Raw genomic sequence first — 26,841 nt, forward strand, 5'->3', positions numbered from 1 at the left:
TTTTGTATGGACGAGCAAGGTCAAAAAAACAACCAGGACTGAGCTTAAAAAAGAAAATCGACAGCTTTAAGACACTAACTAATGCAGTCATTTTTTAAGGGCCAATGCCAAAATAGGGGCGGTGGGGGAAGGGGGGGGGCTGGAAGGCACTAGGATTAGGCAGTGGTTATGGTTATGGTTAGAGTTAAGGTTAGGGTTAGGTGCCTTGAAGTCAACAGTCGCAGCGCTGCCTGGAAGGAGAGGGTGGGGGCTTAAAACACCATCGAGCCATGGGGATGCAACGACAGTTTTGTTGTCATTACTTAGAATTCCTCACGGCAAGAGTAATATGTAATATGTAAATACGTAATACTGACAGCTAGCGTTTAAAATAGTTACTGCAGTCCCAATTCTAAATACTGGAGAGAGTCGTCTCCCCCGTCGCCTCCTCCCTAGACTCGAAGTTCACGGACGTTGCCAGGTTGAGAATGCAGCATCCAACAATGTTGCCAGACACTTGTCTCACATAGCCAGACGTTACTCCACAGCGCAGCGGAGTAGCTAACGTTAGATGCTGGATATGATGACAGTGATAAAAGCCCGTGCTCACGTGGAGCTCTGTACCCGACTGACAGCCACCCTATCACGGCTTAAAAATACGGCAAAATCCGCTAAAAAAACACCACAGCCTCGCCGCCCTTACTGCCCGACTGACAGACACCCTTTCCTCACCATGAAGTCATATACAAAATATAAATTTTAAGTGTAATAATTTAATACAACAGCAATTAAATTTAATATATTTCATTAGATTTGATTCTCTCAGATTCACATTCTGCCCACAATTTAATTTAATTGTAATCTTCCAAAATATATAAAAGAAAAAACTGATTCAGTCTGCAATAAATAATTAAATACATTTAAACATTAAACCAAGGCACTGCTTTAAAGCTTTAGTGCGTAACTTTTTGATATTAATGAACGTCCGTTACATTCAAGCCGTTGCCAAATGAGTTGCTCCAAAGCTAATTCAGACTATCAGCTTCACACAACTCTCTCTGGATCTCTCAGTATGACTATGGTCAGGAGATTGTGGCATCCGGTGACTTTCGCACGCAAAAGCTCGAGTGAAGATAATGACCTCTTCTGAAGAGTCCATCATGTTTTTTTAATCCTGTGTCCTCCTTGGCTACTAGCAACTGTGTGGAGGAGGGTTGTCTCTCAAATTTTTTGAGGGGGCCAAATCTACCTCTTCTAAATATTGCTGAGGGACATATCACCTGCGTCCCCTTCCGAAATCTACGTCAGGGGCGGACTGGGACAAAATTCGGCCCTGTCAATTCCATCCCTTACCAGCGCAATTTCAAACGGGGGACATTATTTGCTTTATAATTGCAAAAACCAGGCTCACGTGAGATTATGGCACCAGCAGCATGAGGCGCACTTACCGGCTTTCATAATTAAATAATACACACACTGAAGCAATTCATAAAAACTTCAAATAAACTACCATTCCCTTTGCTGCAAGTCATTCCCCTTCTCTCTCCCCTTTCAAGTCTAAGCTGTTCCATCCAAATAAAGGCCTAAAAATGCCCAAAAAATAAATAAAATAAAATAAACTACCATGGCATTAGATGAATATTATCTAATCTATTATCTATTAGAATAGAATGGAATATGCTTGGATATTTACATATTTCAACATCTAAAACACCAAACGACGAAGACATAGCGGACCAGACGCAAGCGTTTATTTATCCTTTGGGGATGAAAATGCTGGAGGCTGTATGTAAAATAAAAAATGACCACAGGGTGGCAGCCATACCTTCATTAATCTCAATTTAAATGTCATGACCAGATTTTCAGTCCGTTGTACAATGTTACTTCTCATTTTTGGTATCTTTTTACAAGAATCTTGACCGTTGAGCAGTTTCCCTCATTTGTTTTTAACACGATTTTATTTTCTGAATAAAACGTCTTGTTAATCCGATCTTGAGGCACATTTTAAAACCACAATGTGGATCAAACACCTGACACAAACAATGCCTGCTGTTGGAATCTGGTTTTACAGCATATTTTACAACAGGATGTCAGGAAGCTCATGTTTTTAACTTTTAAAACACAATATAAAGAAGATAGAGCACCGGGTTGATAACAATGCACCACAGTAATTTATAGTATCTAAATGTGTGACTTGACAGGAATTACTCTTTAGGGTTTAACAACTGTGTGACTTCTACTTGTATTTTGACTAAAGAAAACTAGAAAAACTCTTCATCTGTTGACATTAATCTCCCTTCCTTTTAGAAGACTAACATTTTTCTTCAGATATCTATTCATTTACAATGCTAAACCATTTACATGTTTTGCTTCCCATCGTTCCTATCGACATTTAAAAAATAGTTTGACAGATGAGCAAACTCGACTGAGTCGATGCAGTTGAAAGCTCTGGGAAAAGCTGGTACGTGGACTTTTGAATTATGTGAAATGAACTTCCATTCAGAAATAACAATGCATAAGCCTTGAAAATAACCACCCATTAACTCTTTTCTTTGTTGTTTTTCAGTGTATCATTTAATGTACTCTCACAAGTTGGTGAACAGGTACAACTTTGTCGCTCACGGTACTAAATCACACATCCACTGATAGTATAAATAGCCAACCTAATAATAATAGTACACATTTTCAAATACATAAAATCATCAAGTATCCAAGTCTTAAGTTACAGACATCAAATAAAAAGGCATACAAAATATCGCAGACGTTGGAAGTCCAGTTTGAAGCAAAAAATAAACTTAAAAATAAAAAATAAAAATCACATTTTGGACATGGCAGTTAATTAGTAAACAGAAGGTTTAATAGAGAAAATAAAGAAAGTACGAGTTTCTAGACTTTCAATTGACAAATATTGCAACAATTAAGCATTTTATATTAAAAAATTGTTACTGAAAGGGCTTATGTGAGTGTAAGACTTCCTGCACAAGACAAAGGCAACGATTTTTTTGTTGTTCCGAGTAGAAAAATGAAACACCTTTTCCAAATGCCAGCGGGGGTGTTGACCCCCGCCTCCATTGCCTTTGTTCCACTTCGATTGTAAGGCATTTATGGATGAACCATCTGATCTGAAGGAAGGCATACCTCTTTCTAGTCAGTCTTGAAACGGAACAGTAAAATTGAACGGGGTACATAATTTGCTCACGTGAAATTAAAAATGCTCGTTTGTTTTTAGAACATTCTCAGGCGATGGTAACGCTCTTGCCAATCCAAAAACCTTTTGGCTTTTTGCAGAAAAAACAATTAATCCAACATCTTACAATGATACACGACTCAGCGCTGCCCTTCCGAACGTTTTTTTTTTTTTTTTTTTCATCTCGGGCACATGAAGAGAAAACACGGTGATCCCGGTTCACACAACTCATTTTTCTTTTCTTTTTTTTTTTGTCACTTGATATTGAACCTGGAAAGGGAAGAGGGCAGTTGAATTACTGAGCATGGTTTTCCAAAGTAAAGAACTTCAACACAATGACTTAGAAAACAAGCCTGCCAGGTAATAAGCTAGCGAGGTTGGATTGAACAGGGGGGGAGGGGGGGCGCAGCTCAGGGCTTGGCTCTACTGGATGCAGCAGTTATTGCGATGGCCGTTGGAATCTTTGAAGCGCAGGCGCATCTTAGGACGATATTTCTCCAGGTAGAACAGCTGTTTGCTGTTGAACGCTCCTCGACGCTTCCTGGAAGAAACAACGGGACACTCATTGAGCTCAGGTCGACACATGACATCACAAGATCATTTAGTTTCTCTCTAGCACTGTGAGAAGATCCACCAAAAGTGAGGTTATCCACCCTTTTTAGCCATTTTCTACATCATGATTACTGGTGTAAATAATGACAATATACATTTGTCTACCATCAGAAATTATGTCATGCCATTTTTTTTATCTATTGAGATATTGCTACTTACATAATGACACAAAACAGATGTTGCAAATCACTAAGCAGGACAACTTTGGATGTTTATATAATTGCTGAAGTACTTTGGTTCGTCAGGTTTTTAATTGCCTGAATTGGTCAAAAACAGACATTTCCATGTGGTTATTTAACCCATATACAATACCTCAGTTGAGTTCCCAGAATATGTAGTATATCAAGATATACTTTGCAATATCAAATTAAATAAACTAGTGCAGTGTTCGTTGAAAACAGGCCGATGCTTGGAGTATTGCTGCTTGCAGCTTTCTCAAGAACCTCCCATCTAAACAACTTCACAGTCGACACTGCAATACACATGCCATGACATAGTTGCGTCCCCTAGCAATGTAGGAGAACACGCATCATTTTCTAACAGCTAGCTATTTGGGAACAGGCTATTTCCAAGATCAATAGTGCCCCCATCTCAATATACTTTTTTTTTTGATTACCAGAGGAGAAATTCAGGTGTAGAATACAGTGAAAGTGGTGGTAAACTGGTGGTGAAATACAGTGTGTACATAACGAGTCTGAGATGTTAGCCATATCCCTATCTTCTAATCCTAATATGTAGCCAGTTAACATTAACATGCCTAAACGTCTGCATTTTCAACCTATTCATGTAACTTTCTATGAACATCCAAATATTACTTCTAAAGCCAACATGTGGGATCTCAAACTATTTCGAGCTATGACGCATCACATACTTTAAAAAAGGCACTACGTCCACTCCTCCTCCTACTGATCACTCTCATTCACTCTCTGACATCTCAGCTATTTACAGTTAGGATGACTCATCCCTCCCTGCTTTATGTACCACGCAAAACCTTCAGTTTCTGTCAGAAACCTGTCTAACAGAAAAGCAGGAAGATGTTGAAGTTAATGGTCGGACAAAACACTGGTATTTTCACAGGTATACTGGTAGGTGTGCATTGATAACAATGCTGCGTGTCTGAGGGAGTGTAGGGTCTTTAATACGTATTATGTCCACTGGGGAGCACTGACACAAGTTCACCCCCCAAACTGTTAAATGTACAGCTCAGTACACGTCCTGGTCACAATAACCAAATTCAAATTGAATTTAAGAAATGTTTGTGTGTTTATGTTAAAAAACAAAAGAATGTCCACGGTTGGATTGCAGCTAAGGACTTGTGTCTATTTGTTTTCTGTCTACCTCCATACTGCCATATCTCAGAGGTGGAAGTTTCCCAAAAACAATCTTATAAATAATATAATATTTCCTGTCTTTTAAAACTGATCTTTTCTACGCTGTATAGGATTTTGTACAATCAAATTGTTTTTATTTGTTGTTTGAAAAATCTGATGTTTTTTATAGCGGTGTTCAGAAGTTTTTATTTTATTTTATTAATTGTATGTCTACTGCAATCACATGGGAAAAGGAACTACATTTACATACTGTGAATTGTTTTTTTGAATCGAGAATCGTTTTTGTATCGAAAATCGATATCTAATCGTGACATTTTATGAATCGTGCACCCCTGGTTTTTTATGACTGGCTTGTTTTGTGAAGCACTTTGTAACACGGAGTTTTAAAAGTGCTCTATAAATAAAGACGATATATTTTAAATAAATACAAAGAGTATCTGCAGGTATACCATCAGCCAGTATCAGCATTTTTAAATCATTCTGTTGAAAGCTTTTCACGGTCACGTGTCCCACTTACTGTCGAATGAACTGGACAGCATCTTCATATTTCATCCCACATTCAATCAAGGCGAGCGCGACCAGAACAGGAGCTCTGCAGGGAAGGAAAAAGGAAGTATGTCAGTTAGAAAATAACTTGCATTTTATTTACATTGCCTTGTTCATTTAAAAGTACTGTTTCAGTGCTACTGTCCGGTTTCATCTATTATCAGAAAGACAGTTCAATCGGAGACCAAAAACTTCAATTAGCAATGTTTTAACACCTTCTTATTTGTGATTAAAAGCCTGTATATAAAACCGAGCCGTACGTTTAAGATGAGTTCAGGGAGTGGATATTATTCAGCCATTTCTGAACCTAAAGATCAGTTGAAAGCTGACGGGATGAAAACCGAACCCGTTTGGCAGGTTGTCTAAACTAAGCAAACACACGGGACACGACGCAAAGGAGTTCACGTACGGCAACACACGGCTGCTTGGTTTCATATTTTTTTGGTTTGTTTTTCAAGCCACGATAGAGGACACGCTTTGTTTTTCATAATTTTGAAACTCCGACTCAACGAGATATCACTGAATGAAGCAATCTACCAACTTCTTATCTAATCTTCACCACCTAATTTTACATGTCCTTTACATGTCTTCAAAATGACATCTGTGTATAAGTAATGGCTTCTAATAACTGCATGAAACAGGCTTTTTTTTAATAAATTGTATAGTATTGTTAGTATATATATATATATATATATATATATATATATATATATATATATATATATACATATACATACACATACATATACACACACACACGTCTACTAAATCTCAGAAAGATATTCAGTTTACAATGATATAAAACATGTTCATACTGTATATATCTAGCATATTCATATATCCCTTTCAGATGAGATTTCAACACTATTTTAAAGGCTGTTCTTGTATTAATTTATGACAATTTTAAGACGAGGGAAGAACATTTCTTTGTTTAATGTCATTAAAAGTAAAGTTAGGTTTAGCTTGCTGCTTCCGACTCATTTAAAAAAAGAGAGAAAGAGCGCCACACTTAACTGCACGGTGCAGTCCCTGTGTGTCGGCGCAAAAAAGTGAGAGTGAAATAGAGAGAGTGAGATAGTAAGAGAGAGAGAGTGAGAGAGAGAGATAGAGTGAGATAGAGGGTGAGTGAGAGAGAGAGTGAGAGTGAAATAGAGTGTGAGAGAAAGTGAGATAGTAAGAGAGAGAGCGTGAGAGAGAGAGAGAGTGAGATAGAGGGTGAGTGAGAGTGAGAGTGAAATAGAGAGCGTGAGAGAGAGAGAGAGTGAGAGAGAGAGAGTGAGAGTGAAATAGAGAGTGTGAGAGAGAGAGAGATAGTAAGAGAGAGAGAGAGAAATAGAGGGTGAGAGAGAGAGAGAGAGAGAGAGAGAGAGAGAGAGAGAGAGAGAGAGAGAGAGAGAGAGAGAGAGAGAGAGAGAGAGAGAGAGAGAGGCAGTACCCTCTAACGTTCTAACGCTGGGTTTTACCGGCAGCTGTGTACAACTGCAACTCCACTAGCACTCGCTCTGCAAAAGCGAACTCAGAGTCAACTTTGGCGAACCTACGGGGGCTCTTCTGTGGTAATTTAGAGGTCCAAGCCAGACTCATCTTCAGAGCCAGATGTATTATAAGACCAACCAGGTCAGATTCTACTGTGCTGCTGCCCTGCACTGGTGACCAATAGTCTCGTCACATTTTAATCTCGAGATCTCGTCACACCTCTATTATTTATGTATATCACCACGGTGCATATGTACAATACTCAGTGCTTTACTGCTTTTTTGCATTTCTGGTTGGATGCCAAACTACATTTTGTTGTCTTACAACCTCCGTCGGTACTCTGTGCAATGACAAAGTTGAATCTAATCTAAAGAGCAGCAAATTCTCACATTTGAGAAGCTGGAAACAGAATCTTTGACATTTATTAATTGATAAATGACTAAAACAATTGATCATCAAAAGTGTAATTTATTCTCAGTCACCTACACATTACTGGTTTCAGCACCAACTGGTTCAGTATCAGAGAATGTACAGAGCGGAGGAAATGTCAAGAGTTTGAGCTGCCACATCCCAACCAACAGAAATCGCGTGTAAAATATGATCCGTATGATAAGAACATAATACTTTAATCCCTGAGACAGCGAGCGCTCACCTCCCCAGCCCTGCCACACAGTGGACAGCGATGCAGCAGCCGGGCTCCTCCCTGAACTTCAGCTTCAGCAGGTTCAGCCAATCGTCCACGATCTGGTTGGAGGGAGGAGCTCCATCGTCAAACGGCCAATCCTGGAAGAGAAGAGGGGGAAATGACGTCGCCTGGCCAGCTTCTTGGAAACCAAAACAAAGTAAGTGTGAGGGCCGAACCAGCTGCAGGGAAACGAAAATGTTGTTGTAGGGGGAGGAGTGGTCGGACTCGGAAGGGCTTTCTGTCTGAGTCAGTGTGTCATTTGACAGTTTATGGATTTCTTTTAGTAGCTACACATTAGGCTATTGATAGAATTAGTTTTTGTAAAATATTAAACAAAGCCTCTGGTTCTTATGCCATTAAATACATCTGTGTTGCTGACTCTTTAAAACAAAAAAAAAAAATAGGCAAAAAGCCTATGGTAGGGATTTAATTCAATTTGTGCTGCAACAATTTGTTAATCACTTAATCAAATCAACAGAAAATCATTTGACAACTGTTTTGATACTTGATTAGTCGTGTAGGGCATTAATGACGCAACACTGCAGAAACTAAAGATTTATGATTTTTATCATCGTAAATTGAATATATATTTATTTTTTAAATTGTTCAGCTGTACTGATTCCAGTGTTTCCAACGCATAGACTAATTTGTGGCGGTGCGCCACACAATCAACACCGGCTGCCACATTTTGCGTATCATTATTAATTTTTTTTTTTTTTTTTTTACACAAATTGCTTTTTAATCTGTGGGAAAGACTGGATTCATCACTGATGTTTTGAAGTACATTCACACTGCCCTCCCTTGGCTGCTCGTTGTTTTTAAAGCAAAGTTTTTGGCATTTTAAGTGTAAAAGAACCCATTAAATCGAAGGATAAAGTCACAATGTTGGCAACAGGGACAAGGTCTGTTATGCATCTTTATTAGTAGAACATTTTACATAACACTGTAAGAAAAGAGAAGGATAAAACTGAACAGGCGTGTTCGGGAAACACCAAGCTGAGAGAAAAAAAAATGGCAAAAAAAAAAACCCCACATTCAGTTTGGTTCGATGCACCGACAGTTAGGAAGGTTTTAGGGCTTGAACTCACCAGAACTTGGATTCCCTCTTTGACCACCAGGGTGGCATCATAGGTGGCCTCACAAACTCTCACGACGGTGGTAACTCCATATTTCTTCAGCTCCTGTAAAAATGCGTTGCACGATTTATTAGAAAGCTACTTCAAAACACAAGTACACAAGCAATAAAACTTGATTTAAAGTCTCAAATGTGACCTAAATTACAGTTTATCTTCTACGGAAACATTGCTTTCCAGAGGACCTCTTAGGTTTTATTAGCTTCCATTATTCAAAAATATTTCCCATCACATTATCTTTGTCCGATTGTGTCCCTAACGTGAACATGCAGTTCAATGTTAAACTTGTCAACTCAACTTTGTAAATGCCCCTTGGATCTGGCTGAGCAAATTTTAACTTTCAACCAATGACACGGAGGCTCACCTCGATGAACTTGTTCAGGGTGGCGTTGGTGGGATTGTGGGTAATGAGGAACCTCATGTTTTTGTAGGTGATCTCCACGGGGGCCGGTCTGTTCATACGAGCCATTGTGACAACGTAAAAAAAAAAATATATGTATATATATATATATAACAAAACCAAAAAGTCTTTCGAGGAGAAAAACACTAATGTAAACAGTTAAAACTCGGAGGGAATGTCAAACAAAAATGTCCAATGAGATTCTAGAAGCAGAAATCTTCTGTTCTTCTTCGAGGTTGGCAAAAAAAAAACAAAGGCTGCGACAGGCAAATGTGGAAATTTAGGGAGTTGGTGGCTTAAAAAAGGGCGGACAATCAGAAAACAACTCAAAACCCTTTCCTTTGGAATAAAAGAAAAGAAAAAGGAAGAAAAAAAAAACAAGGCTGGTTCCACCTTGATTCGGGCCAGGCGGAAGCCGACGAGGGCAGTGTGCAGCGAGTGGAGTTACCCCATCCAGGCCGAGTTGTCGCTGGTTCTGGGAGGTGTCCCGGTCCTGCCAACTTTCCGGGGTCCCTCCTGTGGCTCAAGTGCGTCGGATCGATGGCGAGTTTGGCTGTTCACTCGTCTGCATAGGCAGCGTGCTGAGCCTGGCAGTAGTCCCCACTGCCCTTCAGAAACTCCATAAATGTGTGACCCAGAACACCACAGAACTGCTGCAGGACACAGAGGGAGACAAGCAGGATGAAGAGGTTTTTAAAAACACTAATTTGAAAAAGGGACACAACACAGAGGGCTTCTGTTGAGGCTTGATGTGTTAACAACAAAGAACAGCTAATAGTAGGCCTTGTATTATTTTTTTTTACATGTTCTTTCTTGTTCCGATGAAAAACTATTAAGTTTGATGGCAGAAAATGTTTTGTCAATCTCTGACTTTTAACTTTTTTGATAATCTGTTAATTGATTTGGTTAATTGGTTAAAAAATTCTCTGATTCCAGCTTTATAAATGTGAATATTTTCTAGTTTTCTTCTCTCCTCTGAGACAGTAAACTGAATATATTTGAGTTGTGGGCAAAACAAGACATCTGAGGACGTCATCTTGGACTCTGATCGACCCTTTTCTCCATTTCCTGTCATTTTATAGTCCAAACAACTAGGCTAAATCGATTAATCAAGAAATAACAACAGATCAATCGATAATAAAAAGGATTGTTGGTTGCAGCCTGAGTCACAAGTTCCCAAAAGTCATGGTGACATTTACAAAATTTCTTATTTTGATCGACCCGACAGTCCCAAACCCAAAGATACTCAGTTTATCATCAAAATCAGAAAATATTCACATTTGAGAACCTGGAACAAAGGGATTTTTGATGTTTAAAAATGTTATCAATATTGTTGCTGATTTGTTCATCAATCAATTGATCAACTTATGACTCACGAGTCAGTTATCAACCGAAATACTAAAAATTGTCTTGTTACAGCTTTAGAAATATGAAGATTTTTCCCAAACTCATGTCATAATAGACTGAATACATTTCTGTATTGTCACACGGTTGCGACACACACCGCAGGCACTTTCCTGCATGCGTATGACTTACGTCACTGTAAATATTTGCCAGGATACTGAAACTGCATCCCCGGTCATATTTCAGACTCGAAGAATCTTTCCAGAGCTGCGACTTCATCAATGGTAAATATCTCACAACAATTAAAAGAGACCAAACATGCACCAGACTTCAATGCAGACATGAGACAAAGTCATTGTCAAGTGTTTCTTTAACTCTCTGCATTTATATTTGTGTGAATGCTGATTCAGCAGCATTCACAGTATTGTTATGCGATTTTTCCGTACGATTTCCGCCCGCCTACTACTTCTGCATACTTTCAGCTACAAAAACCATTCAAATATCAAAATGTGCAGCTCGTTAAGGACATTTGTGTCAACTTTTTCCTACCATTTATAGTTTTTAAAATATTAAGCTTTTTTTTTTCTTTTTACATTGAAAGTCAATGGAGCAATCTTCACATCCTCTTCAGGCTTCTTCCACTTCTAAATGCTACTCCTCCCACATACTTTCACCTTCAGACGTCTTTCAAACTTTAAACTAGTCACAAAACCTTCAGCTATTAGAAAACGATTCAATTCTTTGATATCTTTTACAGTTCAACCAGCAATTCAGTGTAGCTGCAGCTTAAAAAAAAAAAAACTTAATTCATTTATTCCACTTTTGTTTGATACATTATTGGTACTATTCACATTTTCAATGAAATTCATACAAAAACCATTCCCACCTTTCCAACTATTCTCACTACTTCACCTACGTAATTATGCCAGCAATCTAATTTAGCTTTAGCAATTCAGCTTTTCAGCATTCACAAGCATTTTCTGCAGGAAATGCATTTCCTAGTAACACAAATTACACTGAAAAGAAGATGTGTGCAAAATTGGCATGTAAGCAAGGGCTTGGTGATATGACAATGTGCATCGTCAAAACGATATAAAAATGTCCATTGCATTATATTTTTCTATATCGTATCAATCGCAATGTTGAAAAACTTGCGGCTGAACTGCATTATTGCAATATTTACTCAATTTGAACGCCACTTTACGTTCCGATTCTTGCATCTTATGCTCATTTCGCACTAAAGTTCTTTACAAACTATGAAAATACTTAATACTTTTATTTGTCAAGTATCTAATTTACACAGGAATACAAAACATATGCTTTATCATGTGGTTATTTCATATAGTTTATTTTTTTTAAACTACCAGAAAACATGCTATATTGTGCTATATATATATCGCGGTATGAAGTGACCTAAATAATATTGGGATAAAATAGTTTGGCCATATAGCCAATGCCTGGCACTATCCACTGCTAGGGTGTGAGGGGTTTGATTCCCATACTGAACAGGTGTAGACAGAAGGTGTTTTTGAAAAGAGCTTCCAACGAAATATGAGGGACTGGGATGAAAATGAAAAAATAAAAACGGCAAAAATGAGTATGTTATATAAAGTCAAACTGCAGCCCCGTGTAATATCTTACCTAATGGCTACTGCCTGTGTACAATAGGAAGGATGTGTAATTTCTGACATCTAGGTCATATCTGTGGAAGCTGAGCTCACCATGAGGCCCTCAGCGGGGCTTTAACATACACTCTGTTATTATCGCCATCATCATAATCATCATCATCATAAATCTGACTCACTGCTAATGTTTTTGCCCTTTACACCCTTAAGAAGGATGTGATTGAAAATGCCTACTTACTGGACATGTTTTTTTTTTCCAGCTTATGCTCCAAATACTAAAAACACTAAGCTGTTCAAGTATGCTTTGTTAATCCGGTGTTTTTTAGGCTGAAAAACAGCATTTGGTAGAAAATCATTACATAGTGAACAAAAGGATGCGACTAAATGACAAAGAGGGATATGATGTAAAAAGACAAAAGAGGTGAGAGGCATGAAAGTAGTCATTTAAATGGAAGACATGTTGCATTATAGTATAAAGGCTTTAAAGTGTCCTTTGTGTGAGGTGAGCTGGGCGCCATCATTCAACGTTAGAGGCCTATAGGCACTGTCAGAAGCTGGGAGATGGACAACATACACATCGCTTTAAGGTGACAAACACGACGCCTCGTTAACGCTGCAGACAGGTACTCCGCGTGGGAAATCACAAAGAAAATGTCATTTTTATTTTGGACTTATTTCACGTAAAAATGCGTCGATTTTATCCGAGAAAAACTTCCGAGTGACTAACGTTAGCCAAGACCAGCCCGTGCTGCGCATCCTGGACAGCCGCTTCCTAGCCATGACGAACATCATGCAAACCGTTAACTACGCTTAAGTAAACGGGACAAATACCCGTTCAGTCAGTTCATGTTACAGTTAAGTAAAATATTTAATATTAATCGTCTTCAGTCAAGGAAATATTAAACCGGGTTTTGTGCCGAGAAGGCCGTGATTTTCACCGAAGAAAAACGTGAAGGCCAATTGGTAACGTTAACGATATAGCGTTCTGATTTAGAACACAAACCGCTGGAATGAGAACAAAATGGCAGCCACAAAAACACGTTACTTACTGGGATATGCTTACTCATTGAAGATTGTAGCTTAATCATACAGCCGGTCCCCAGAAAAAGGTAAAAATATGAAACGGTTCTCCACCATACAGTGCGGTGCTGTTTCTCCGAGCGGAGCCGAAGTCTCCTGATCTGCTGCGACGACACCGTCAGGCTGGAGGGAAAGACGAAGCCGACTTCCTGTCAGAACTTTCAAAATAAAACACCGCCAGTGCAACAGTCTGCAAACTAAACTACTACTATCCACTACAAGTAGCCTACTACCAGTGCTGGAAAGTAACTAGTTTCGACCCCAGAGGGTTAAGTTAAAAATCGGAATACTTCTTCCACCACTGGCTGGGCTCCTATTAATTATGTTGACACAGCAGCCCTCTTCAAGATTCAAATTAACCCATAACCAATTAAGAGCCCTGCAGTCCTGGGGCGACTTGGATGGTTGCCCAATTTGCCCAGTGGGTAAAATGAAACAAACTGAGTCTAAAAATACTGGAATCAGTGATTTAAAATACTCTCTATGTCAGGGGTTCCCCACCGAACTTCAGTGAGAGCCACACTGGAAAATGAGAATTACATCAAAGGCCAGATGTAGAGTTTATTGACATGGTTTTATTTCAGAGAAAAGTCAAATATCTTTGACCGTATTATGGTATGTCTTATAAAGTTTTCTCACTTACAGTTTGGTTGACACAAAGTCCTAAAAAAGTTCCTTAGCCATCATAGGAAAAAAACATCGTAATAAAACATCGGAAAAAGTCACACAAACATTGAAAAAAGCAGCAAAATATTTTTCGGGAAAAGTGCCATAAACGTTGGGAAAAAAAACATTGAAAAAAGCACCAAAAAATGGGCCCACAAAAGTGACATCAGAAAAGTGACAAAAGCTGTGTGCGCCAACATTTATTGTGAACCTAAATTGATATGAGGGCCGGATCAAAATCTGCGAGGGGCCGAATTTGGCCCACGGGCCTTGAGTTTGACACTTGTGCTCCATGTAAAGGTTGGGCCACCTCAAATTTTATAGTGGGTTAAAACAGTAAATTTAGCTCAGATGATCTAAGAGCCCACTTTGACATAGGCCTATAAGGTTTGGAGGAGGTCAGTGATATACTGGGGAGTTAAATTATGCAGGGCTCTAAAAGTTAGCACCAGTACTTTAAAATGAACACAACATATAATAGGAAGCCAGTGAAGTAAGGACATTGGTTCCAAAATGTGGACATTGCAGTCCTCAAATGTGTGGGCCTTGCCCTTCAGATGCAGGTGTACAGCTGAGTCCTGACGGAGCTGGCTCTTCCATGTTGGGCCATGCACTTGTGGAGCAGTTGATTTGTTTCCACAATGTTTCAACCACAAACATCTGAAGGACTAGGGTCAGTAGCAGCAGATCAACAAATGGGTAGTATATATCCAGGATGTTCCACTTCCGTGATTGTTCCGGTAAATTCCACCGGATGCATGTCTTTTTCGGCCGTATGTCCGTTACCTTCCACTTTCTTTTGTGATGTCATTTTAAACTCCGGTGGATTTGTGAGGACTATGGTTAACTGCTCCTCAGATCTCTGCAGGGTAAATCCAGACAGCTAGCTAGACTATCTGTCCTATCTGAGTTATCTGTTGCGCGACTAAAACAACCTTTGAACGTAAGGACGGAATGCTGTGTGGACTAGACCAGACCTTCCTCCGCAGCGCTGTGGGGGAATGTTTGGCAATGCAACAAATGGGCAAGGGCAAGAGCAGCAAAGCACACACAGGGTGTAGAGAATAAGCTAAAAAAAAAAAAAAAAAAAATATATATATATATATATATATATATATATACAACAATAAAACTAACTTCAGAAATACATGAATCAAAGCATTACGCTTCCCCAGGATTACAATCTCTGGATGTTACGGGTTCCTGCCATCTGCAGCATTTAAGAGCCTAATAGCAGAAGGAATGAAGGAATACAAATATCTGTTGATTTTACATGCAGGGAAATATAGTATATATATATATATATATATATATATATATATATATATATATATATATAGATAGATAGATAGATAGATAGATAGATAGATAGATAGATAGATAGATAGATAGATAGATAGATGAAGAGGTCTGTTAACTGAACTCCAGTGATCTCAGAGCAAATATTTACATTGTGGTTGAGGGGCTTGTTTTCCACAGACAAGCCATAAAACCAGCAAATAAAATAAAAATTTAAAAGACTTTCAATTTAAAGAATGATAAAAGCTACATACAATTTTGAAATCAAGAATTAATTCTTTAGTTTTTGTCACATAGAGGTCCAGGCAATTGTCATAACAACATTGTACAAATGCTGGTAAGGCGCAGCCATGCCCCAGATTCTGCCCCCTGAAGAAAAGACAGTAGTAGGGCAATGTCAGCAGAAAGATTTACAAGGTAGCTGCCCTCTTGGGAAGTCCTGCAGCTGTCTGTGTACATAATAAAAAGCAAAGGGGAAAGTACACAGCCCGGAGGAGAGCCTGTATTTAAGGTGATAATGTTGGACATGTGACCATTTACAAAAACGTGCTAAACTCTGTCTGTTGAAAAGTTTAAAAACGACTATAAAATCTGATCAGGTAAGGTAAAATAAGAGGCAAGTCGCTCCATTAAAATATGAGGCTGCATCTTATTAAAAGCTGAAGAGAAAATCTGAAAATTAAAGTCTGGCATGGGGACAACACACCTTAAGCTCTATTTTGAAGAGAGCCGCACATAACTTCCGGTTCTCCCTGTACTGAATTGTCTCCAGCTTGACACAGCTCTTTAAAACCCCACCCTGAAAATGTGAGGGGTTCTGCCGAGACATCTCTCTGCCTCCATGCTGCACAGGGCCGATGGAGGGGACTGCTGAGGCCTGACTGCTCTTTAATATCCTGGAAACACACGTGGACTCCAGGAAACATCCGGAATTATAAAGACATAACTGAAAAACAATGGCTCAAATTGTTTGTCAGTAAAATTAAAGTGGGCTTTTGCATCCACTTTGGCCAATCAAAATTTTAAACTGATAGAGTTTGATGAAAAATAGGGTGAAAAGTACTGATAAGGCTTGTCGTGCTTTCACAGTTTAAAGTGTCAGTTCACCCAATAATAAAATAAATAAATAAATGAAATGATAACCTTGTTGTGTGCATCTGGTTAAGTTTTTATGATGTAATTTTTCACTGTTTTAGGAATCGTGATGTAGATCAAATCTTAAATTATGATAAATTAAATTTTCTATTGATTTTAGCCTACATAGCCTACAATACTATTATATATATTTTTATTTTTTCACAGTATACTTTTCTGGATGAATCAATTGAGACACTGTTTATGGAGTTTAAATGTCGGAAATAAAACACCTCGCAAATCATCAAATTTATGAAAAAAACTATCATAAAAATAACCCAAAAGTATGATAAAGCAGGCCTGCCATGGTGGCCTCATACACCCAGAGACGGTACAGAGAGATAAACGATATCACATTTAAATTGTCTCACACAAGTATGTCATCATATTGCCCATGCCAACAACTAAAAGCATATCCACCTCCACTGCATTGCAGAAGCTGCACAAGAAGAACCATCCAATTTATCTCAAAAACTTAAATAAAACTGAAACTGTGCACTGAGCCTTCTACATCTACGTATATCATTAACCAGCACATTAAAGTTGATTCTGAGAAGATTGCTGATTTCTGAGGTGATTTAGTCCTAATTAAGTTCACTTTATATTATTTCATGTTCTAATTTCCAAGTCATCAGTGTCTAATTTCTGAGTCATTAATGCTGAGTCACAGTTCACCACTCTGATGGACATGGCATTTATAGAAATCACTTCAGAGGCTGCAGTTAGTGATGCTGTTGAATCGTTTTGCATTTAGTCTCGCTGTGGAGGAGGGTCTGGCTAGTCCACACAGCATTCCTGGAGGGGAGAAAAAAACGTGCTCTGGTTTATTGGCATTTCTTTAAACCAATCGCAATCGTGTTGGGCGGCGCTAAGCATCGGACGGAGCCACGGTGCTGCTGCAAAATAGCCTCGGGAAGGAACTTGTTTTGGTGGAACGTATACGTTCAAAAGTTGTTTTAGTCGTGCAACAGACTGGACAGATAGTCTTAGCCTGGTCCTACCAGATTCTCGTGCATTTTATTTATAGGCTACAGAGTCTGGCCTCTCTCCATTGACAAGTTTTAACTTCCTTGTAGGCGGACTCTGCTGAAATTTAAAACTATTGGATCTGCCCAGAGCCACTTTGGATCTGCCAGAACCAATCGCTAATGTTTGGTCGTGACGTCGGCTTAGCATCGCTACCGTTCGCCTTAGCCAACTCCTTCACCACTAACGGAGCGATCTGGAAAATCTAACTTTTCCTGACCCCGTGGGGAGAAGGGCCACAACATCATGGCCACCAACACGACTCAGCAAAGATTGTTCTTGCTCGGGCTTTAACTTCTGGATATTCGGCAGCGTTACCACAACAGACCGAATGGCTTCGCTCGCATCTTTCTCCGCCGCCATTACGGAACTACAACTCAAACTATCTCCTCAACTTCATCGTTCTCAGCTACTCCCTCTGTTCACTGATTGGACCGCCAAATATTTGGCCGAAACAAACCTTAGACTATACCGCAGCCCAGACGGTGTAGTGAAGGAAAATTAAAATTGAGCGTTAGTACATAGGAGGGCGGAGCCAGGCTAAGATAGTCTAGCTAGCTGTCTGGATTTACCCTGCAGAGATCTGAGGAGCAGTTAACCATAAAATATACTATATTGCATTAAACGGACGTGTTTTTATAAAATTGATGTGAATTGTAGATATTCAAATTTGCATTTTTCCGAGCACTCATCCATATTGGCCTAAAGGTTGACTGAAAATCTCATGAAAAAGGCCGTGGGATATGATAGAAAGCTCCAGAAAAGCGAATAAATGGACCAAATTGAACATTTAATTACATATAACATATTATAAAGTGGTTTATTATATAAATAATATTTCTATGATGGTAAAAGATGATGTGAGAACTGAAAATATATTTGTTTTGCCTGTCAACATCCACATTCTTCCTTAAGGGAAAAACATAATTTTTTAATTTTGAGTTTTTGGGCAATTTTTATCTTTCATAACTTCTTTCAGACTATATTTAGGTGTTTATTTTACCACACGTTGTCTATTTGCGCCTGTAAATTTCTCCTGCACCAAAAGTTAGCATTAGATAATGGCTCATTTGCATATTTAAACATTAAAAATTCAGATAACTTTTAATACAAATAATTGTTTAATGTAAGTTATCAACCTGTAGTGTCTTAAAAATGTCTGAATTTTACAATCCATATCTTTAAAGGTTTTGTTCTCCGACTCTGAGCCAGAAATCTCCACTTCAACCTGGACCTCAGTTGAGTTCATTTGAGTTCAGTTCAGTCACTTTATAATCCCAAATAGGAAACTTGATATGCAGTCAGGAGTGCAAGATAAAAAGAAACACATTCAAACAACATACAAATCAACAAGACAACAATACAAAGACATGAGTACAAAATTGTTTCCTGTATGTAATACACACAACACAAGTTATCACCACTGGAGCAATCTCTAAAAAATTCTACATTACATGTGTAAATTAAGCCGAGTTATTGCACATCTGACAAAGGAGTTTTTACTCCTATTGCTCTTGGTACACTTGGTACTCTAAATCTGCAACCTGAGGGGAGTGACTGATGGGAACAACAATCTCTGACATTGGTCCAGTATTAAGCGAGATCGCTGCAGTCGGCAGAGGCGAAAAAACAAGCTACAATGTAAGTTAACAGGGCAGTTGTGCAGCTTGTATTTACCTTCACAAAAGTGCTCGTTTTGCTGCAGACAAGCTCAAATGAATATTCTAAGTGTCTGACAACATTATGGAAAAGGATTTCTAAGCAGGTCGACCTTTCTGTTAAAGAGTAAGATCCTTTTTTTAAACATAAAAACATCCGCGAAATTGCGTTAGCTAAACCCACCAGACTCCGTGTAAATAATCAGTAATTTTAGCATCATATAATACACTTCATTCAAGTCGACAGAAATAAAATAAAACTATGAAACTATTAAAATATGTTGGCTCTATACACGCTAAAAGTATTGCTTTTTTAAATGGAGTCTGGTGGGTTTAGCGCTAGTGACTTCAGAGCTGTTTCTGATTAAACAGAAAGGTCTCAAAGAGGTTTTAAAAAGGTCTGTCTCTGTAGGGATCCTTTCCATAATGTTGTCAGACACTTAGAATATTAATTGGAGCCTTTTAGTGGACCAAATTGACGATGAACATTTGCCCCATAGGGTTACATTGCAGCCCGGTCTGTGGCTGCCGGTTACACCGTACTCGCTTAATAGGCTACTGGACCAATTTCAAAGATTGTTGTTCCCATCAGTCACTTACACACAAAAACAGAAAAAATAGGGTCCAGGTTGAAAAAAAATGGTAGTTACCCTTTAATACATCAAACTTTCCCCTTTTATTCCTATCTGTACCCTGTAAGCTTTTTACAGAGGGGTTTGTTCATATAGCCTATCATTCACAGCCTGATTTATGTAACATTTAATACATAAAGCGGCGGCAAAAATAGATTTTCTTAAGGCTGTTGAAAGTATTTTCTGATTTATGGAGTGATAAAAAGAGATATCCAAAATTCCCTCTGTAAAAAAAATTTGGCAACAATATGTCAACAAAGCGAAAGAAGAACTTTGAACCTGGCTTTATCCAATGTTCAGATTTCTGTTCTGGAAATGTATGCAAATGAGCGCGTATTTAAAAAGATAATGCATCATTTGCATATTTAAACACAGAATTTCAGAAAACTTGTAATACAAAAGATTATTGTCTTTATGAAGATAATCAACTGGGGAAGTTCCATGGTGATGTCCATTTTAAATATTTTCCTTATTCACCTGTAGTGTCTCCCCTTAACAAAACACTGTTGATTTGGAGAGTGATTTCACTCAGACAGCAGCTGTTTAATGCACAGACCATCACTAACAGCAGCCATTGTCTGGTCCTCATGTGTTTTTATCTCTCTGGAATAAATAGTTTTGCTCCCATATCTTTCTGGAAGCACAGAGCTGCTTAGCTCTGCAGTTTGACTCTGCAATGACACAAAAGCAACTCTGAATTGTCCTCACGGGCAGCCAATGAGCTCAAAGCAGCAGCAGCTCAGTGTCCACCAGCGGCCGACCGCTGCCAGTTTCCAGCCGGACTCCCGTGGGTGTCGGGGGCCAAAAAGAATTTTCCAATCCGTCACCATTGTACCAATTGTCTATAAAAATTAATGTGCGAGCGAAGCTCTGCCTTCACAGGAGGGCTATCAAATTCCAAATCACAGTTAATGAAAGAGTCCAAACAAAGAAATGAATGACTCTGAAGATTTCAAGGTAACAACTCCACATCTAACCTTTTCATTTGTATTTTCAGCACAAAGGTGTGAATGGATACAGCAGTTTTGGCTTCAGATGCATTGCTATTATTTGACTTTGTCTGTGGATCTTGTATTTCTCTTTGAGCCATAATTGTATTCACTATTACAGATGTGATTCCTTACACTCTTTGGTAAATCTTCATATAAACTTCATTAGAGCTGCAAAGATTATAATCGATTAGGTGTCAACTATTCAATTAATTGCCAACTATTTTGATAATCACTGAATCTGTTTGAGTCTTTTTTTCTTTTTTAGAAAGAAAGAAAATTTCAATCTCTCTTATTGTTGCTTCTCAAATGTGAATATTGTTCTAGTTTCTCCTCTCCTCTGTGACAGTAAACTGAATATCTTTGAGTTGTGGACAAAACAAGACATTTGAGAACATAATTTTTGCCTTTGGGAAACACTGATTGACATTTTTTAACCATTTTCTTAAATTTTATAGACCAAGCAACTAATCGATTAATCAAGAAAATAATCAACAGAAAAATCGTTAGTTGCAGCCAGGGGCGTTTCCAGGACTTGAGGAGGTTGGGGGCTCAGCCCGGACCCATTTTAATAAACTGAATGCAATGCAAAACAGCAATTGCCTCGCCCAGCTTGTTAATTGCCAGCGTATGTTCATTTTAGCTGCTCAGTTTGTAGATGTTAGTTAGATGGCACCAACATTTGGCCTAATAATAACTGGCCTGGCAACCCAAAGGCCAAGGTTTTGTTTCCAGATCTGTGTGGCGACTTATGACTTCAGACCGTCTGATAGACACAGAGGCCCGTTTGAGACTCTGGTCTCTGAATGACACAAAGTTTGCTGCTGCTCTACATCGAAGGTGGAAAACCGAAACTACGGCAGAAATACACGGAGCAAAAACTTCAAACAAAATCATTAGTATTGCACTCCTAAACTTTGTGTTAATGGCATCAATGCTGACTGATTTGGCTATGATTCCTCCGAAAATTTCACCTTTCACAACTTTCCTCACTTAGAGATGGTTGCAAGGTGATGGCAACAAATACGTCATGCTGGTCAGACCATGCACGTAGCTGCCGGTTTTACTCGCCTCGGAAAAATAAACTGGACAAAGTTACAGTTCTACAACAAAAATGTAAGAACTGCGAGTACCTTGGAAAATACTTGTTTCCTTTATTTGCATGTGCCATTCTGGGGATTTTTTATTCTATTATACTTATTTTTGTAAAAAAAAAAAAAAAAAAAAAGAGAGAGATCCGGGGCGATTCATAAAATATTCAGGGCTGTAGCCGGGGACACCCAGGCCTAACGACATCTCTGGTTGCAGCCGTAACCTCGATCATTTCTTACCAGACCCGTTGTGTGTTTTCCAGGAGGCCCAGAGTAGAAGCAAAGACCAAATAGATGGCACAAGGCTGAGCCTGGGTAACAGGAAGGGAGTGAGGGTGACTGGGAAACATGTACCTCCGGTGGACTGGGGCAGCGGAAGAGGAGGTCCATCCATCGTCCATTCTCCCACCAGCACCCCTTTACCTTCAGACACGCCCACTGTGATCTCCATCGGCCCCCTGCCTCACAGACACCCAGAGCGAGTTGATGATCCCAGGATGGACGAACCTTCCTTCAAGGAGGACTGGACCACAGATGCGTCCCCTCAAACCAGGGTGTCCCACCATGAGATGGGCGTCCCCCGGCAGACCATGGAGGAGCTGAAGACCATCCTGAGGGATAGCCATCTGCATAGCATCCGGGCACGAGACGAAGGGAAGCCAGGGAGTCCTTATACGTACCTCCATGGAAGCAGCAGCAACAGTGGCAGTGGTGGTGAAAGGCCCGACGGACGGCAGGATGATGGAAACCCCAACAGGGTGTTCAGCACCTTCAAACCCCAGTCTGACGCTTCCAGAAGGGGGCCCACGTCCAGAGATAGCACATCTATTCAGCAGCCTTCCGGTGTGGATTCATCCAGCGCACTCAGGTCTGATGCCAACACAAATAGGAAACCTGGAGTTAGGGCTCACACATACGCAAGCGGACGATCCTGGGGAGAGACTGGAGCTTTTCATACAGGTTGGTGAAGTTTTGGTTTGAAAGACAACTTTATCCCTGATATAAATACAGACACATCTCTAACAAAGTCAAAATCTAGCAAATAGAGTGAATAGAGAGGATATAGTTTCAGCTATGTGGATCTATCTGGAGTCATGTCTCGTTTTAAAATCTTGGCTTTGTCTCATTCTAGTTCCTGTTTTAACTTGGACTTGACTTGGACTCGATAATGGATGGATATTGACCTCTTTAACCTAATTTGTTTTTATTTGTGGTCTTTTAACAACCACCAACTGATTTGTCAGTTTAGTAAAATTAACTCAACATTGATCTTCAGCAGAAGGATCTACATCTCTTTTCATATCTAAGAATCTCTTAATCATTAGTTTTCAATTGGAACAACTTGGATCAATGGTTTATTGCCTATGTTAACATAGTTTTTCAATGGAATTCAGTTTTATCTGCCCTGAGTATCATAGCTCAACCGATACTGGGTAAAAATCAACTTGTCAGTGCTCTCTGGTGGACAAACTCTGTACTGGCTACACTGGTTCTGAATGATCTCAAACCTAGTTTGGCATTTCTGCACTGCAATACGCAACTTGTTATTAGTGGTTGACACAGATATATCTGCAAACAGCTAATATCAGCTGGGCAGATTATTTTTGCAGATATTTCAAACTCTTTTCCACAGATAACGGAAACGAGACTATCGAGATCTTTGGGAATCAGAGGTTCGTTGCAGCCATGGAGCAGATCAAGCAGCAGATCGCCAGAGAAGACATCAACTTTGTTCGCTTTGAGGCCACTGACCTCCACGGGGTGTCCAGGTCCAAGATGGTCCCTGTCCGCTTCTTCCACGTAATCACCACATCTATCTATCTATCTATCTATCTATCTATCTATCTATCTATCTATCTATCTATCTATCTATCTATCTATCTATCTCAGCTATCAATATTTGGAAATAGGTGCCAGGAAATAGCAGAAATTTGTTTCTAAAACAAGTAACAAGTAAGAAACTGAGACTTGGAGGTGATTAGCACAGCTTTGGTTAAAGATTGGAAGCAGGAGCTAGCCTGGCTCTGTCGAACACAAACTGAAATGTAACCAGACTTTGAGTCTGCAGCCATGCAGCTATGTGATACTGTTCTTAGGCACAGCAGTGCTTTAAGCTAAATGCTAACGTCAGCATGCAAAAAATGCTCACAATGCTAACGTTCTAATGCCAAGCAGGTGTATGTGTACCAAGTTCACCATCTTAGTTGAGCATGTTAGCATGTTAACATTTGCTAATAATTACCACTGAACACAAACAACTACTAAAGCTGATGGGAATGCTATTATTTGCAGGAATCATGTGAACCTCATGGTGGCGCTAGAAGAAAAGTCAGGGGATCACAAAAGTCAGTAGGCTTTCTTCTCTGGGAACAATGAATATCTTGGCAGTCCATCAAATAGTTGTTAAGGTATTTTAGTCTGGACCAAAGTGGTGGACTGATTCATGGTTTTACGGGGAGCTTCGTGGTGGAACTATTTCTTGGCAAACCGCCAGCGTAGTGACTTTGTGGAGTCTGAAGTACCGGGAAGATGGTTTAAATGTGTCTCAAGAAATACTAACACCAAGTAATCCCACTCTAAAAGCACAAATAGTCATTTTAACATTACCATTTGTGTTTAAAATTGAACAAATATGAGATAATGTGTTAATATATGTTAATCTAAAATGAGCTTTAGAGGTGTTGGTAGTTTTTTACTGTAGCTGTTTTTTGGACTTTTTTGTTTCTGTCTTATTCCTGCCTTTATGCTAGGCTAGGGAAATCACCTCCTTACTTCTCGAATTTTAGAAAAGAACCGCCCTCTGTACTTTTTGAAAAAATGCACATGCGCAATACTCTGCCTGCTCCCGAGAGGGAACGCCTATTAAACGTGTGCACAAGAGTGCACTGTTTACAAGTTGCTGTCGGCATGGCTCATACAAGCCTACTTTCCAAATTGAGATGTTTACCGTGTGTGCGCGGTGCGTGACTTGTGCCAGGGCTAGCATCGCTAATCATAGCTTACATCAACTTTTACTAGCAGTGATTTTAAATGGATTTCTCCAAATAGCCAAACTTTACCTGTGGAGTAGAAACTTCACGACTGAGGCATCAGTGGGAAGCCCAACCTGTGCTTTTAGCGCACGCCAGCGTGTGAAATATTCTCCCAAAAGCTTCAATGCTTCAATGAATGGCTGAAACCGTAGCTCAAGCTCACCACACACATATACACCTGAAAGCTAGGGACATGCACGTACCACTGCCTTACGTAAACATATCACCAGAATGATTGACAACTAGGAGGACCAATAGTCTTGATGATCCACCCGGAAAAAGAAAATCCTCCACTATACCTTTAACGCATAAACATCAAAGTGGTATTGATCTTCTCATCTAACTCTCAAAAAGACAGTGGTATATTTCCCAAAATGTAGAACTATTGATTGAATGTAAATGTTGCCTCCACAGGAGAAAGCGGTATATGGGGTACCGATGCCGAGAAGCTACTTAGAGCTGACCCTGAGCCCCAAGAGCAACGAAGTGGACAACGCCAGCACCGCCAACTTCAGCAGCGATGTCCTCCTGATCCCTGATCTTTCTACCTTCAGGGTCTTACCGTGGGCTGAGCAGACAGCCCGGGTCATCTGCGACCCCTGCACGGTGACAGGAAGCCCCCTTCGCACTTCACCTCGCCTCATCGCTAAGCAGCTCCTCGGCCAGCTCCAAAGCCTTGGATTCTCCCTGCACTCATCCTTCACCTATGAATGCTGCATCCTCGGGGCGCCAGACCGCATCGGACCAAAGACACTCCTGTTCCCGGCCACCACCCTGCTCGGCAACCATGACCTGCCTTTCTTCCAGCAGCTGGTGGACAGCATGTATTGCATGGGCGCAGACATCGACAGTATCGCCTCTGCAAGCGGCCCCGGCCAGATGGAAATCAACCTGAGGCCAGAGTTTGGGATTGCGGCAGCAGATAGCGCCTTCACCTTGCGCACCGGCATCAAAGAGATGGCTCGTAAACACAGCTACATTGCCAGCTTCTTCACGGACGATGGCCTGTACAATGCTGGGGTGCTTTCCCACAGCTTGTGGGATGCTAATGGGCGACGCAGCCTCTTCCATGTCGGGGAGAGGGCAGGCGAGCTATCCGAGATCGGCAGGAAATGGCTGGCGGGGCTGCTCACCCACTCCGCTGCCCTGAGCTGCCTGATGTCGCCCGGCCTGGGCTGTCGGAGCCACATCGCCAAGATGATCAAAGACCCCAAACGAATGCTATACGCTACATGTGGCTTCAACGATAACAGCAGCTCCTTCAACATCAAGTGTCATGGCGGAAGGGAGACACACATTGACAACAAACTGGGCTCAGCCATGGCCAATCCTTACATTGTGCTGGCTGCTACTGTGGCCGCTGGACTGGACGGCATCAAACGGAACCTGAGCATCGAGAGCGCTCTGAACAAAGCCCCCAGTCAGCAAAAGGAGTTCGCCGTTCCTGTGAAGCTCGACGACGCTCTGGAGGCGTTGGGGGATGATCACGTCATCTGCAGCACCCTCGGAGAGCCGTTTGTTCAGTACTTCATCGCTATGAAAAAGTTTGAGATTGAGACCCAAGAACTGGATGATGAGAGGAACAAGTGCCTGGAGTATTTTATCTAGAAAGACCTCCCGTTTTGTAATATGTGAAACTTCTTCCTGCCACGCAAATAAAAGCTTGAAAACAGCTTGAATAGTTTTTTATTTCATATATTATGTTGATACCTTATTATTATACAGATTCTCTTATTGAAATATTTTTCCGTTATTTCAAAATAAAGGTATAAGTACACCCTCAATGTGCAAAGCAGTTTTGTGCAATTTTGTTGTTTTGTGTATATATTTTTGAATTACTTTTAAGAACAATACAGATGCAGCTGTTGCTCTGATAAGTGTGAACACAAGTACAATTAATAATAATAATATCATAA

The 26,841-nt window shown here is 40.0% G+C and overlaps 2 protein-coding genes across 6 annotated transcripts; one reads left to right on the forward strand and one right to left on the reverse strand.

Moving 5' to 3' along the window:
* Positions 1-2,814: 2,814 nt before the first annotated feature.
* On the reverse strand, positions 2,815-13,527 carry ptp4a1 (protein tyrosine phosphatase 4A1). 3 transcript variants are annotated; one of them, XM_028568728.1, is made up of 7 exons: positions 13,368-13,527; positions 9,798-10,002; positions 9,314-9,401; positions 8,905-8,997; positions 7,784-7,914; positions 5,627-5,701; positions 2,815-3,707 (listed from the first exon to the last, which is right to left on the reverse strand). In XM_028568728.1, the coding sequence occupies exons 2-7, from the start codon at positions 9,800-9,802 to the stop codon at positions 3,590-3,592; spliced, it is 510 nt and encodes a 169-aa protein (XP_028424529.1). In that variant the 5' UTR covers positions 9,803-10,002; positions 13,368-13,527; the 3' UTR covers positions 2,815-3,589. The 3 variants fall into 3 exon arrangements, with proteins under 3 accessions (XP_028424529.1, XP_028424536.1, XP_028424523.1); XM_028568735.1 differs by having other exon boundaries at positions 9,743-10,002; XM_028568722.1 differs by having other exon boundaries at positions 9,314-10,002.
* lgsn (lengsin, lens protein with glutamine synthetase domain) lies at positions 12,686-26,564 on the forward strand. 3 transcript variants are annotated; one of them, XM_028568347.1, is made up of 4 exons: positions 12,686-12,739; positions 22,157-22,853; positions 23,527-23,693; positions 25,340-26,564. In XM_028568347.1, exons 2-4 carry the CDS (start codon positions 22,391-22,393, stop codon positions 26,531-26,533), a joined length of 1,824 nt encoding a protein of 607 aa, XP_028424148.1. In that variant the 5' UTR covers positions 12,686-12,739; positions 22,157-22,390; the 3' UTR covers positions 26,534-26,564. The 3 variants fall into 3 exon arrangements, with proteins under 3 accessions (XP_028424148.1, XP_028424138.1, XP_028424128.1); XM_028568337.1 differs by lacking the exon at positions 12,686-12,739 and adding an exon at positions 12,813-12,941; XM_028568327.1 differs by lacking the exon at positions 12,686-12,739 and adding an exon at positions 12,813-12,905.
* The last annotated feature ends 277 nt before the right edge of the window (positions 26,565-26,841 follow it).

Source organism: Perca flavescens, chromosome 2 (assembly GCF_004354835.1).
Source record: "Perca flavescens isolate YP-PL-M2 chromosome 2, PFLA_1.0, whole genome shotgun sequence".
NCBI lineage: Eukaryota > Metazoa > Chordata > Actinopteri > Perciformes > Percidae > Perca > Perca flavescens.